Here is a 15,854-nt window from a genome sequence, read left to right as displayed (position 1 = left end):
GTGGTATGTAAAATCATTTTCAATAATCCATTACAAATGTAGTTAGGCTAAATTAGTTTACTGAATCAAAATGCATGTGTGGTACATATTTATGAACTGGAGCCCAGTAATTGCTTCCTGCACTCCATAGCTGTTGCCCCAGTGCTCAAAAAAGCTGTTATCAATGTGGCTATCTGATTGCATGCTCTCATGTATTCATGGTAGACATTTTGCTGTGATGTACACCCATGCCTCTCCCTCATCTGTGAACATAGCAATCACCTGCATAGGTAGGTGCAGTTCACATGATCTCTCAGTGCGTGCCCCATACTGTTTCTCACTGCATGCTCTTGCAGTCTGCAGTTGCTTCTCCATATGATCCCAAATTTAACCAATCATGTTGCATGTGCATACTGTCCCTTAAAGGGATTGTTGCCTGCCTGCCCCGATTAGACAGCCATCTCTCCAGCCTATGCAACAGTAATAGACATTTCAGCTATGCTAATAAACACATTTCCAGAATGACTCGTTACCCTGTGGTGCTAATGTCTTTGTGTTTTCGCTCCCTTCAACAGAATAGGCCCTCCACTGTCTGGAAACATTTTAAGTATCCTGTTTAGTTAAGTTACAGATTTACATATACAGTAAATACACCTTTGTTGACTCAGAATAAAGGTTAATAAAAACTGGTTTAAACTTATCGCTCCGAGAAACAATTCTATCATTAAGACCTCGTGTCTCCGTTATTCAATCAAAGCCTTTCAAAGTAAAAGGAGACTTTTTATAGGCTAGATAATGCGAGGCACTTCAACACTGGCTTAACAACAGCCTAAATACTCATGACCCAGGCAACAGCACCGTATCATAAAACTCAAGAGGAAAGAACACAATGAGGTTTCTTGATTCAACAATTTTCCTTTGGCCTGACCCTTGACTACATTTTGACATCACAAAACCTGTCATTTGTTCCAACAGGAACCAAAAGGTTCACCAGAAAATGCAGTCTGAACGTCCCTCTTTCCTGAGCCATGCAACAATTTAGTTCTTCAGCCAAAGTCACTGTAACCTTTGGAACAGCCTAGATTATTACTTTGTCAGAAAGGTCTGAACAGCTAAATGAGAATAAAATGAGTATTTTTGTATATTTACTCATCTGAAGCAAGTTTTTGTAGAAACTTGCCTTTTATCTGTCTGAACAAAATACATAATATATATAATGAATAAATAAGTTTAAGTCTTAAACACATTAGTACTAAAAGGGAAAACAGTCTGTGCTAACTGGAATCTGACCTATATGGAAAGATTTATGCTCACTCTTTTTATGTTTATTTTTTAGAAATTGGTTTACTCCCATCACCCTTTTAGTCTAATTAGAGTACAACAAAATTCTGATCATCAAAACGGCTAATGCGATCAATATTCTGAGAAGTTCTGTTTATTGTGTGACACGATCCCTACAAACCCATAATGTCTCTAATCATAGGGCCACCTCCTTGCAAAAAAGGCTTTGGATAGGAGTGAGACTTCCTGCATACTCAACATGAACGACATTGTAAGGTTGATCCGTGGGGTAACATTTCAGCTTCAAAGGCAAACTGATCACATGCGGCGATTTGATCACTAATAAAAAAATTAACACAAAAAAGGTTCTCGCAGGACCAAAAAGCCAAAGTGGGAAAAAATCCGAAGGAAAATGAATAAACGCCACAGACTTTTGAAGCCAGTGCTCATACCACAGCAAGCCAGCCCAGAGCCTGTTCCTGTTAACAAAGAGCTCTGTCCAATTAAGACATTGGAACCTCAGCTGCTGCCTTCACATCTTTCCGTTCAAAGCTGCACATTCAACAGAATTTCTGCCACAGCAGCAGAGGTACATGTCAAGGCCATCTAGTCATTTATCAAATTGGAAAGTACTGAGCCAGTGGCCAAGCACCCTGCGTTTTTGAAACAGAATAAGTAAGCAGGCTGTCAATCGACAGACCCAGGACACGTCAAGGGGCAGTCCATCCTGGGAGACTTCAACACACAAAGAAGGTTACCCTCCGCTGGAAAACAGCTTTCATTGCCTCCAGTACGACAGTTAATTGCTCTGTGTTCATTATCCTTCTGGAAGTCACGGGGAGGGAAAGCAACAATTTCTGTGTCCCAAGTACAAAGTATGTTTCCACATACTGTAGGTGAAACTGCTTCCCTTATTTTAAAAGAACTTTTGGTTTGATAGGTATAAAGCTAAAGGTATAAAGGCTAAAGAAATTATACAGTCACTACACTGCTTTCTGTGAAACAGGAAGAAGTAATAGCTGTTAAATCGCCATTTTTGATAGCTGTTAAAAAGGATTTAAGCACCATGAAATATTTAAAAAGTGTCTGAGTTCAACCCTCTTTGTTGAACTAACAGCATTAAGTGTAGGGACACTATGATCTTCCTGAAGCACCAAAGCTACAGGCCTTTCCCTTTTAAGTCTTCCTTGAAGAACTTACCTCCAGACATCGATCCTGCCACCTACGAGCCAGCATTTCCAAGAGAGGAGGTCTGAACTTGTCCAACCCCAGCAAATCAGGTAGCATGACACAGTGCATGGCAGCAAGCTGACTCCATCCTGTCAGGGTTCAGAAAACAGGCAACAGGAATAAGCCAGCTGTTCCTTGGAGCTCTGTCCTCATCCACACAAACACAAGACCACACAGCTTAACCCCAACGGCAAAGTAGCACAATGACAACAGGAGAAACAGAAGAATTACACAAACAAAATATTGTTTTAGCTGAAAACTGCAGGAAGAGCCCTGTTCTTATATCAATCATTCATATTCTATAATTTAGGGGAATTTAACAGAGAATTTTGACATTTACCTTACTCATTTGGGTCAGACTGTTAGCTTCTCTCACTGCTGTTTAAAGCTTTTAATTAGTTTTTGATCAGACTGAAACAAACTCAAAAGTCATCTGCTCTCCAGCTTCCTTCTTTCAACAAGCCGGTGAGACATAGCCACTGAGTTTAATGGCAGAATCGTCCAGTTTCCAAGGGGCAAGGGAAGAAAGTAAAATTTTAAAGGAGCTTTTTTTTTTGTTAAAAACTAAAATGTTCAATCTGTGACCTAAAACATAAAGAATTATCTCTGATACAAATGAATATCAAGTCATGCATGAAACTATTGATGTCATGGGAAATGCACATTTTAGCTCATATAAACATGCAAATAATTGAAACATTTAAAAACATTTTAAATACAGAAAAACATTGCTGCAACTTTTTTTCATGCAATTTAAGGAATTCCGTTACAAATTACCTCTACTGAAATCCCTTTCTATCACCTAGCTATAATTATACACTGAAAGACGTTTTTCATCTAGAGTTATTTAGGACACTTACCTCTCCAAAGAAATTTGAGAGAAATGAATTGAATGAAAATAAGGAAATAAATTAATGAAATCTGTAACTTGTGTCTGTACCTCTACTACTGTGCTACAGCTACTACACTAACTACTACTGCTATGCATTTAATTGAGCAAATAAAATATTAGCATTAATAACATTATAAATTATACAGTAGAATTTCTACAATACTGAGATTATTTCTGCTACTTCAATATTTAACTGCACTGTTTCTGCAAGTAAATCAATATCCCAGGATTCCAGTTTGCAAAAATGAGTAACAAACACTTGCACAATGTTTATCATTAATTATAATAGTTCATCCACATGAATATATTAATGTTTTTAAATGTGTATTCCAAAAAGATGAATATTAATGTGCTCAATAAAATAGTCATATTTAGCATAGAAATCAATTTCAATTCTTGAAGCATGAATTTGGAAAAATATTCTAATATTTATGCTTTACTCCAGAGATGCAAAATGTTACTGCCATTAATGTTAATGCTACTGCTATTTGTCAAAACAAATTGTGAAACAACTGTTATAGGGTTGGGCACTGAAAAAATCTTTAAATGGTCATATTATGAACAAAACAAATGTGCTAAGAAACGTGGAATACTGTAATCTTTTTTTTTCACATCAGCAACTTCATTTTAGCTTAAATTTATGCAAAAAAATCAACTAAACTAGCAGATCATCCTTAAAATAAACCTCTAAACTCTATCAGCCCACATCTCCAATAGTTAATTCACGAAGCCCTGTATTTTAAAGCAGACATGAAATTCTGTGATCCACGTGATTCACTCGAGTGGGCTTTACTACATCTTTCGAATAAATCAAAACAAATACAGTTGTGCACTGCATGAAGCAGTAACCATTTACCGACTGGATATCCAGGGCGACTGGAAAAATGAACACAGAAGCAACAGAAGAAAAACACTTTCCACACCTGATTTGAAGATTTTAACAAGAAATTTGGCATGCTTCGGTCTGAGACTTCTCCAGCCCCTTAGTTTAGGCCACAGGGCTTTCTTGAGAGGTTCAGATTATAAAAACAGTGTTTCTCCATTTCATAACTACAAGGAACAGGCCGCCTTTGTAGGCAGAGAAAACAAATCAGTTGAAATACCTTTAAACACCCTATAAGGAAACCCAACCATGTGCAATAGAGAGGGGAAAAAAAAAGAAACAAGTGCTCAAGTTAATGTCTTGAAATCATGGCAAGACATTCGAAAAAGAAAAAAAAAAACAATTACAGACCCAGCCAAGATCTGGGCAGTTTTTTGGCTGAAGAAACTGTCTGAAGGCAGAGTGTTGAGACAGCCCCGCCCGCCGCCGCCACGCGTGAAACGAAGCAAATGTGCAGCTTGTACTTAAATAGAATCGTGAAAAAGACACACCAAACTTGCGAGAGAGAGAGAGACGTGGAAGACACAAAGACTCAACAAGGACTCCAGGGTGGACGCGTGGCAAATGAGAGCGGAGGTAGTGGGGTAGTGATGAGGCAACAGGGCAAGTACCTTCATTGACTGAGGGACAGGCATGTAAAGCAGGGCCAGAGTGAATAGCCGCAGAACCAGCAGCAGCAGCAGACGCAGCCACAGCAGGAACTTGCAGAGGAAAGGAAAGATAGAGAAAATGAACTCCAGGAGACTCAAGAGAAGAGGGAGAAACAGCGTTAGTAAGGATGAGGGAACAAAAAAAGAAAAAAAAAACAACCGGACAGTCACAGCTGAGAAAAAAAGGTTCCAACTCTGCAGTGACTCGGAACTGTCATCTTAACTTTATTCATTATCGCCATTTGGAAATATCGTGTTACTGGGGTAAATGTTTTGCCGTGCTAAAAGTGGAAATGGAATCGGAGTCAGCAGGACGGACACCTGTTAATTCAACTTTCTAAGCCCTCCACTTTGAATTTCTTGCTTGAAAAAGGAATCTTGCACCTACCCAAATGGAAACTTACCACCCGATGAGTACCTACTGGTAACGTGCACCTGGTGGGTTGCTTTAAGTTATTCTGGATTCAGGTTTGGACAAAACCACTTTAAAGATCTACACAGAATTTTGTAAAAGTAGGAGCTTTGCAATACTAATTTTCATGCATTTCAGTGAGAGGCATAATACATGAAAGCCCTAAATTTAACTTAAATTGTGTATGAGTAACTGTTCCTGTCAATAAATCTGAAAATCAGCTTTTCAGAATATGCATCTCATAAATTACTCAATTGACAACCCAATCTGTGCTCAGACTAGTTTAAGAAATAGCCAATATTTGGAACCCTTTTGCTCAGCCTTGCAGACAAATTGGAGCATTATATGCCTGCGTCTTCCAAATAAGTTTTAGAATGCAATGAGAAATGCCAAATCAGATTTTTTTAATCAAAGAAAGAAAAAAAAGCTTTTATAAACACGTATTTTATTCAATATCATCATTCTTCTGGCAGTGGCATGTACAAGGAACATTTTGTGTTTATTTTAGTCTACTCATACTCGAATGTTTAAGTATTTTGCCCTTCTGAAAAGTTACTACTACCTTTATTAATAATAGTAGAATAATTAGTTCTGAATTGGAAATGATATGGAATGTGATAGCAATGATAGTTTTTCAATGTTATTTCTACTTCAGTCCCCAGTAATCTACTGCACATGAAATAGCAACACGCCTTCGTAGCTGTTGTCGAAATCTGCAAAACATTACGAATGGAGTATCAGACCATCCAAAACAAAGGAGAACAATGTTTTACACAAACATCAATTTGCTTTTATCAACAGATAGAATGTTGCAAAAGAGCAGATGATGGTTTTAAAAGAAAACGAAATTTGAAAGTCATTCTAAAGCACCGTCTTGTGCACGAGATGATGGAAATAGTTTGCATATTTCAGCTGGGATGTATCATCTTTACAGTCTTTAGTGAGGCGTCTTTAACATACTGTAGCCTCTACGAGAAAACGAGGGCTGGGAATTGGTGAGGTACACATTCCCTGCCATGGGGCTGGTGCTTTACCATCTTTCCCAGTTCCCATTTCCAGGCTAGAAAGGGGCAAACTTCATTTTTTGTCCATCTCCATCTGCCAAATCTAGAAAAGTTAGAAGATGAAGAGAAAAGACAGTTTGGTGCTCCCGACTATGGTAAATGCAGGTGTCAGTTCTGAGGGAATTGCACGGACGAGCTGCACGTCCTGAAAGAGGCTCTCAGGTCACTGAGAGGTTGCAGATCGCATGACACCTGACCGCAGGACCCCTGACTGAACACCGCCCGGTTTGCCTCTTGAAGGGCAAATTGATTGAAAATGACTTTCGAATATCGTGTACAATAACCTGCAGCACACCATCCTAAACCACAATCATTTTCTACAGTGTGACAATAAAAATAAAAAAAAACTTTTGGCTCTGAAATGTATCCTAAAACGTTTCAAAAAGCTTATTTCCTCACCCACCACACCAACCTCAACTGCTATCCCCAAGCTACAGTGTGAGCTGCATCCAGTCACAACCAAATTAACAGCCACAAAATTAATAATATAATAATAGCCCCCCCCCCTTGGTCATCATTAAGATGTCTCAGCCCCCCTGAAAGAGGGATGGGGTTCTCGCATGCTGGTATCAGACAAGACATTGTGACGGGTGCATGGCACGCCAAACGCCTCGTGCCTGGCTCGCAGCGCCCCACTGCCTACAGATCACAGGTCACGGCACAGGAATAAAATAGGCCAGATGCAGTCCTGCGGTCCTGACTTGGACACAGCCTGTACTCCACACAAGGGCCCTTAGAAGAAATCCCAAACTACTTGGCTCTTTAATCTTCCTTCCGATTTTCTACCATTTTTATGTCATTCCGGACCGACCCGTTGAAATTGAGGATTTAATCTCTTTTCTTTCCATTTAGCGCAATCCTTAAAAGACTTATGCAAGGTGCATTGGACTCCAAGGAAATTTTAGCAAAAGCAACTGGCAAGACGGATAAACATTTTCCCACCAGAATGGGCACCGCCTTAAGGTTCTCCAAAGAACAAAATGAAAATGTAGATTTGGCAAAAACAAATAGGCCCCACCTGAACACTTAAAGGTTTGCTTTTATAGCTTTTCACAAGATCTTTCCCATTTAAATCCCATGTCAAGCATATTTTTCTACAGAGAATCCAAAATGAAGTGTAATAGTTCTTATGGGTGATTGTGAACACACTTTATTTCGTATCCATGTGCTTGGGTTTTCTGGTTAAAAAATGCATGTCAATCTAATAGCCCTTCTGATATTTTTAATTAAAAAAAATAGTGACTTATCACTTTAACAAATAACTGAGTGATGGCATGATCCCAAGTCTGCCTTAATGGTTTATTATTTGTTCTAAAAGATAAGCTGCAATTTCCCTGGCTCCTATGAACAGATAAACAGAAGGTGCATGTAGTGTACAATGTCAGAAGTACATGGAAGAGTACTTCACACAACAAAGCTATTTCAAATCTATCACAACGGGATCTTGTTACAAACCTGCATTAAAGCCATGCAAACAGACAATACTGGAATCACTAGAAAAGAACTGGTGAGGTACACATTGCCTGGCATGGGGCTGGAGCCGAGATGGGCTCAACATCTGTCACAAAAGAAAGCGAAAGCAGAAGACAAGCATGTGTGCGCCTTATTTTAACAAATACAGATCAAAGTCATTGAAATTACTTTCGATAAGTGGTACCACAACCTGCAGCACACCATTCTAATCCACAATCCCAAACTTTTTTTTCTATACCAATAAAGAATGACTTTAAAAAAACATCAAAAACAGCTGAGCAGTTGGCTCTGAAATATATCCTAAAACTTGCCTCCTCATCTACCACACCCACCTCAATTGCTATCCCCAAGACATGTGCTGTATCCAGTCACATTTCTGGGATTCTTTTAGCCTCGGTCTCTTAATCCTCCCAATCTAGCTACATGAGCTGTACATCTGAAATCCCCATTAACAAAAAAACAGCTACTTAAAATCAAGATCAAGTGATCTTAAGACTACTAGACTATTAATTAAACTATGGGTGTGGGTTACAATACAATCATAACCCTTCCATTTAAATTGACCTAGTTTAAAGCTTATAAAGCAAAGACATGTTGTTGAGCATTTAAGTACCGAATTTCAAAGATGTGAAAGGGAGTTAAGTTTCTGGGAACATGTCTGGCAATCCTGAGAAAAAGTCAGTCTAAAACACTTACATATAAAACAGAAATCTCTGAAGAAAATACAACCTTCTACTGAAAACACTTCTTATGAAATTATCAACCAATGACAATTATCACAGCTCCATGACTACTCAAAACACTCCGTCACCCAACTTTGTTTGTTCTGTCATCTAATCTATCCATTTCAGTCATAACTATCTCCCAAGGCATGCAGTATTTATAACAGCAGCACTCAGTTGTTTCCTTCAATAATGAAGCTTATCCAATACTACTTCAATGCGGATTTGATTAAGGGACTGTGGAGACAAATCCATCAGCTCTTGTTCTTCCCTTTGATTTAATTAAATCATTATAAAAATTATAAAATAATGTTCATTCATTAAATAGTTTTATGTTCAAGGTTGAAAGTTTTCGCCCTGTTTTTAAGGCTCAGACTTCACTCACAGATCACCTTCCTACGGGCTCCTCATGAAACTGAAACAAAAGTAATAATACATTTCATTTTTTTTTGAACAGAGAAGACCCGATTCAAGTATTCAAAATCCTTGGGGGCACTGACAAAGTCAACCAAGCAGTTTTCCTCAGAATGAAAAGTCAAACACGCAATCGAGGGCACAAGTAGAAACTATGTGGAAACTGTATTTACAGTAATACTGAACAGGAGGCAGCAATTTTTACCCAAAGAAGTGTGGGAGTGTGGAACAAGCTGCCAAGCCAAGATCATGGTTTCTTTCAAAAAACACCTGGATGCAATGATTGGATCAATTAACCACCAAACAGATCAGATGACCAAATGGCCGCTTCTCGTTCGTGACCTTTCTCATGCTCTTTACTCGTTTCTCTCTTTTACATCTCCCACTTGTGAACAAACATTAAAGGCCTTAACCTTCATGTCAACATCTCAGGGCTTTACCATACTGTATTTACTGCCCACATATACTGAACCATATTTCTCTGCACTAAATGCTGTCTCTTATCTTTTGAAAAATGTATATATATTATTCTTAAGAGTCTTCTCCGTGACACATTAATAACTCCACATTGGATCTTGCTATATTAGAGGAATCCAAAACTCCAAGTTGCAAAACATATTATCAGAGGAACAAGTAATAGGTTTATTCCATGCTGAAAAAAAGGAGAAAGAAAACACAACGTTTCGGCCGTGGAGCCTTCTTCAGGTGTCTCCACGGCTCCAAGGCTCCACGGCCGAAACGTTGTGTTTTCTTTCTTCATTCCTTTGCAGCCTACGCATGCTGACGCAGCTACCCACCTGAAATATTATCAGATATGATCTAGCAAATAATCATTTTCACTTTTTTTTTCTTTTCTGTATCTGCTCTCTGTGGTCAGTAATCCTTTAAGCAAGACAACTGACTACTCTATCTTTTGATGTCCCATACAGAATAAGCTTCAATGTAGACACGGGGATCAGTACTTATTATATTATTTCCTACCCAAAAAGCCATGGCAAATCACCTGCTTCATGTTATTTATGCACACAGTTTTGCTGGGTTAATTTACTGTGCTCCTGCTGTTAGTTTTCTGTCTTTTTACTTCTCTTATGCGCACATGCATTCAATTTTTGGAAAAAGCACTTCATAAAATCGGTGGTATGACTGCTATTACTACTATGATCGTTATTACAGACCACACTGCTTCTTGAGAGGAGAGTGCATACCAGTCGCCACACGGGCTCCGTTTTTATTGCGGGAAGAGGCAGCACAGGCAGAGAGCGCCTCATCTCAGACTTGACATCCTCGCAGAAAGTTCTTACATGGCCGCGACGTGTGCGCGGGGGTAAAACATTAGCATATGAAAAAACAGAAAGCCCTTATGGCAACAGTGCCTCAACAATTGAAGGTTAACACCAAGATTTAGAGGTCACAACATGACACCTCCTTTCTATAGAAAACATAACCATATGCTGTGCATAAGCGGACACAAATTAATCCCTGTGCTTTATTCTATTATGGAATCACAATGGGTTCAAGCTCCTGTACAGATTTGGCAGTGTGGTGGAAATGGTCTGTTTGCTTAACTTGTGGCAGAATCTCTTTTGTCCTCGCAGGATATCTGCATGACAACTAGCCTTTAATTTCCATTCCACACACCCCCTGAACAGCTGAGTGTGAGCCCTCAGGCACAGCAGCCTTGTAAGAACTGTAAAACCCCGTGAAAGGCCAGCGTTCTACATGTTGCGGTATTTTATAAACAGACAGCCAATTCAAGCCCCTTAAGATTTGCAGCAAAATCCATCATATTTAATTCTGACTGCGTAATTATTCTCCCTGCAATATTAAATGATTAATCAGTCTGCAGTGCAATTATATAGGATTTTACTGGACATAACTTCTACTTTAATATTTTTTTAAAAACTTGAAACAAACAATATTTCTGAGAAAATCCTCACATTATGAATTTCATTGTACTGCTTGAGTTTTACTTTATCTTAGTTGTACAATGTTTAATGCTAAATATTAATATGGGGATTTATCACAGAAATAAAAGAAACAAGTAATGAAAATAGTGTATTAATTCTCTGCATGTTGCATGTTACTTTTGCTCACTATGTAAGGTGAAAGGAAAGTAAAAGTAATGTAAAAAGTGTGAAAGTCTAAGTTTACCTTAACATAATACAGTATTCATCAGCATCTTTAGCAAGATTTAAATAAATCTCATCAGCAGACAAGAGGGTGCAGTAATAAAACACCAGGTAGATACAACGTTTTTAAATAAAATGGTTGCTTCAGGTAAGAGTCCGAGTTTAAGTCTTAACGTTTTAAACCAGGTGGTTTAAAATCAGCCATTACTTTCAAAAACAATGACATTTGATGAAAGAGGGTTCAAGCTGTAAACACATCAATATAGTTATACTTGCTCAGAGACACTGTTTCCTGGCTAATTGCACACAAAACTACGAGTCTTATACTTTGCCCATACTTGTTATGAAGTACTACAGGCAGCTTTCATACAGATGATTTCCCCCTGCGTGCTGCGCCTCATACGTTTCAAACATACTTAAATGCCACTGCTCCCATTTAAAAGTGCAACCCCTTAAAACATATTTATTCTTAAGAGAGCTCTCCACACAATTATACTCACCAGAAACCGAGTAACAAAGTCAATCTTTCAGTTTTGCAATAAAAGCTGTTTCAAGTGTGTGGTTCCACAATGAGATGCTCCCCCCCACTTAATGGGAGACAAGAACGAGGCAGATCTCTAAAACCACTGCAGTTTCCCGATTATCTTCCTTTAGTACTGTCAAGAACTTTTACAGTGTTCCACAAAAATCACAGAGCTCAGAAAGGCAATGCACTTGCGCATACTAAAACCGTCGCTAATTTATTTTCTTCTTTGACTAAACATCATCAACTCGTGCAGGCCACACTGGTAGAGGTGATCCAAATAAGTTATGAAGGGATTTAATACCAAAACTCAATAGTGACATAAGATATTAGACTGGCACATTAGGCCAGCTCACTCATGTTCGTGAGCTGGATATTACCAATAAAGCATCAATCTGATCCCAAAAGCCGAGAAGGTCTTCAACTACTAAATAGGTTGGTTTTTTTTCCTTCGGAGGAGAAAAGCAAAGAGCTAAAGGAGAAGAGGACTAGCAAAGCCTCAGAATACCTACATAACTGGTTATACCCTCACGTTGTTTTATATAGAGATAGTCAAGTAAAACTGTACAAAGTCCCATGAAAAGAAAATAAACTAAACCAGTTTTTCCGGAATATGACAAGAAAACTTCAATCCATATGAATGATTAACATCAAAACTCATTCTCCGGATAAAGAATAATTTTCAGGGTAAAAAAAAAAACCTTTTGTGCTCCTTGGGTTCAAGGACTCTGATATTGATGGGCCAGGAGGGAAATTTCTCATTTTTATAACTTAAGCCTCCACCTCTGTCATTTTCCCTGCATGCTGCTGAGAAAACTGTGCTTTGTAGTTACCTTGTTTGATCTGTCCTTGGACCACTGTGCTGGAAACCTGTGGGGACATCTTTTTAGAAGTCTCTGGGGTGCCTGGTTTAGGGGGCCTGAAAACAAAAAAAAAAGAATGAAATATTAATTCCTGCTATTTTTTTCCTCAAAAATTAAATCTACTCCAGCAGGCTGTGTGTGTTGTATTTGATAGTTATTGAAAATGTCTTTCACCTTAGGATACCACTGTGATTAAAGTATCATTAAAAAAATCTCCCATTTTTGTTGGAATTCCATGAAAGCATATCTGTATGAAAGTCTGTAGGACCTAAGGAAAACATTTTATTAACGATATTGACAGATAAAATACACATCAATCTTTTCTCTTAAAGCTCAACAGACTGGCTCCACTTTAGACATTATAAAAAGTCAGACAGAACCATTGTATTGCTTGAGACTGAAGTGTAGCAGGAAGGACTTTTAATCTGCATGAGATTTTTCCTTTGTGAAAGAGTGCTCCTAAAATTGCTGGCAAGCCTGAATCGCATCCTTTACTAAAAACCATTTGTGGATTTCGGTCAATTTATATTCCACACTGAAAATCAGCAGGATGCAGCCACTGCATTAACGTGAGTTTCCTAGTCTCCTTCTAATTAAAGCACTGTCTGCCTTCCAACTTTGCAAGTCTCCTCGCTAATTTAATGGAATGTCTTCTACTGCTTTTGTGATAATGAAATGATATACTTGTGATATTTTCCCAATACACAATAAGGGTCTTAGTAATGCCTGTGATGTAGACCAAGCTCAGTTAGGAATGAGGATAAAGTCATCAAAAACTTCATTTGTTAAGAATGAAGAGCTGTAAAGGGTGGGATTTTAAATCACTAGAAAATAAGCTAAAAAAAGTCACCTAGATTCAAGTGCTAATGTAATCATTCTGATGCATACAAATTATTTTAATTTTGTAAATCTTAAGCAGGCATAAAAGAACGTGATTCAGCGTGCAAATGCCAAAGAGGCGTCTACCTAAATTTAATTAGCATAGACCCACTATTGTCTCAGGCAATTGAGTAGACCCCATCAACTCACCCACACAGACTCGGTCATAATAACCCGTCCTTCAGGTCAGCTTTATGAATTTACAGCTTAAGCTTTCTTTCGATCTACACTCAAAATAAAATCAGAGCTTAAACGGTTGGATTTTGGTGTTCAAAGCCAAAATGTGCTGAACTGTGACAGAATTCACTGCATAGGCACACAAAAAGCACGAGAAACTAATACCCTTTATCGGGAGGGCAGGCTGTAAACCTCAAGAATGCAATCGGCAATCAGAAAGAGAGAAAGGGGTTTTACCTCTCAGGAGGAGAGTATTTTCATTCGCAACAATAAACAGCCCTGAGAAGCCATTGAAGAAGCCAGCTCACCCATGGCACTGCATAGAAGGCTCTCTTTACATTGGCCGATATTCTCTTTTTACTGTACTGCTTTCTCTCCCTCTCTGAATTTTATTTTGGCGAATTATTTCTAATGGCAACTAATTATTACAGCAAACTAAATACATATGCTTCTAACATAACCCTTAAAGCTGAAGCTGAGAGAGTGAGGTAAGGGTCTGTATAGAAGTAGTAGTAGTAGTAGTAATAATAGTGATAATAATGATAAGCTCTTGCAGAAGCCTGTTTTGCTGGAACAGAATGAACATAGCAAAAGAAAACTATGGTGCAAAACAAAAGCAAATCTCTGCCTTTCTTTTCCAGCCTTAATTTGTAAGTCATCTCTGCTTCACTGTTGCCTTGCTTGGAAGATTTTAGCTTCTAATGATTGCATAGGCTTTGCTTAGGCTAAGAGATAGACATTTACTACATTGTACTGTGGTCTGCATCTGTCGCTAAAGAGCCTAAAATAATTGTATTCTCTTTCATTCATGTTCTCTTACATTTTCCTCCCCAAATTCAATTGGTGAAGCAATTTCTCATTTCTCCACCAGATGTGTTGTGGATTGGGGCTGCTGGCAAAATTGCTGCCCTGCATCATGAAAGTGCCATTTAAATTCAAGGAATTATTTCTTATTACTACTGTAGAAACGTCATTTGAAAAAAAAAATAAGGTCACCTTTTTAAAAGACCGAAAGCACAAAAAATAATATTAAAAACATGACGACTGTACTATTGGTATTTGTCAATTAGAAAATAGTTCAGAATGAGGTAGTAAAGCATAATAAAAGAGTAATAGTTCTACAAGCCAATTTAACAGTCATTAAAGAATTTATTTTTTTTATTTAGAAAATCATGTCCTAATCTTACAAGTTCCAATCCGACAGCTGTCAAAGATCCGACAGTAAAAGTATCACTCCGTAAAGTGCTTTATGAATCCGAAGCTTTTATGGAAACTGTCCTAAACTAAATGGGATAAGAGCAAAGAAGAAACAGTGTTTCCATAATACATTAGAGTTAAACTCCAATTCATCACCACTGGGGAAATATATTCAGCAATTTGGCGTCTGAAGCTGAACCCTTTGGTACGAGTGGTTCCATTGTTTAAATCTGAATAAAGTGCTGTTCAGTAGAAGAGCAGTATAATACATCCTGGGCTAATTGATTTCATTTAGACACTTCCACTGTTCATCAATGACTACACTATAACAGAAACCTTTTCATTTAACACTACGAACGCCAGCGATGTTTTATTTGCAGCACGTTGGGTGAAGGTCCTCCCAGGGAGGAATAAGGGGACACAAAATTTAGGAAGATGACCAGCTGAAGACAATGTACTGTAGATTTGTCCTTTACACACAGGCTACAGGCACATTGACAGCTATCTGACCTTATGATGACAGGCACCGCATTCAATACAGAAAACACGACGATGTTAAAATGATGACACACTATCAGTGTGATCCGTGAACAGTGACTATGTTAATGCACTGCTTGTGTAAGGGTAATCTGTGTAATCTAAAAGTCTGGTGTACAGAACAACGTCCAATATATTTACATGAGTAATTTGCAGCTGCTGAATGTCTGACTAGTTTTTCCATTCTTCCCAAAAAAAAGTCTGCACCCTTCTCATTGCTGAGACTACAGTTATGTAATAATCTTGTATGCTGATATTAACCATCTCTACAGAATATTTAACAAACAGATGCAATGGTTTGCATTATTTCACTGCGAGTCTACCGGGAGCATTTAGTAAAATACCTCTCTTCGCTAAAAACGTCTTTTAAATGGTGAACTTCAAGGTACATTCACTTCCAAAATTCAAGATAAAAGACACTCCCAATATGAAGAGCAAACATCTTTATTATTCGTCTATGTCACATCTGTGCTTGAGCCTCGTGTGTGTTAATGGGCACTTCTGCATCTATACTGTAACAACCCAGAAACCAGGAACTTAAAAAATGAA

At 38.2% G+C, this 15,854-nt stretch overlaps 1 protein-coding gene across 3 annotated transcripts in view; it reads right to left on the bottom strand.

Annotated features, from left to right (window-relative positions):
* wdr7 (WD repeat domain 7) overlaps window positions 1-15,854 on the bottom strand; it is a 212,265-nt gene that overhangs the window by 145,233 nt on the left and 51,178 nt on the right. For 2 of the 3 annotated variants that reach the window (XM_088912072.1, XM_088912073.1), the window contains 2 exons: window positions 12,486-12,571; window positions 2,461-2,579 (listed from right to left, as the gene is read on the bottom strand). In XM_088912072.1, the coding sequence (XP_088768198.1) occupies window positions 2,461-2,579; window positions 12,486-12,571 (205 nt within the window). Of the gene's footprint in view, window positions 1-2,460; window positions 2,580-4,876; window positions 4,967-12,485; window positions 12,572-15,854 lie in introns of all 3 variants that reach the window. The other variant, XM_088912070.1, reaches the window with a different exon arrangement.

Source organism: Atractosteus spatula, chromosome 3, assembly GCF_055471065.1.
Source record: "Atractosteus spatula isolate fAtrSpa1 chromosome 3, fAtrSpa1.hap1, whole genome shotgun sequence".
NCBI classification, from domain to species: Eukaryota; Metazoa; Chordata; class Actinopteri; order Semionotiformes; family Lepisosteidae; genus Atractosteus; species Atractosteus spatula.
This window is presented reverse-complemented; position numbering and strand designations above follow the sequence as displayed.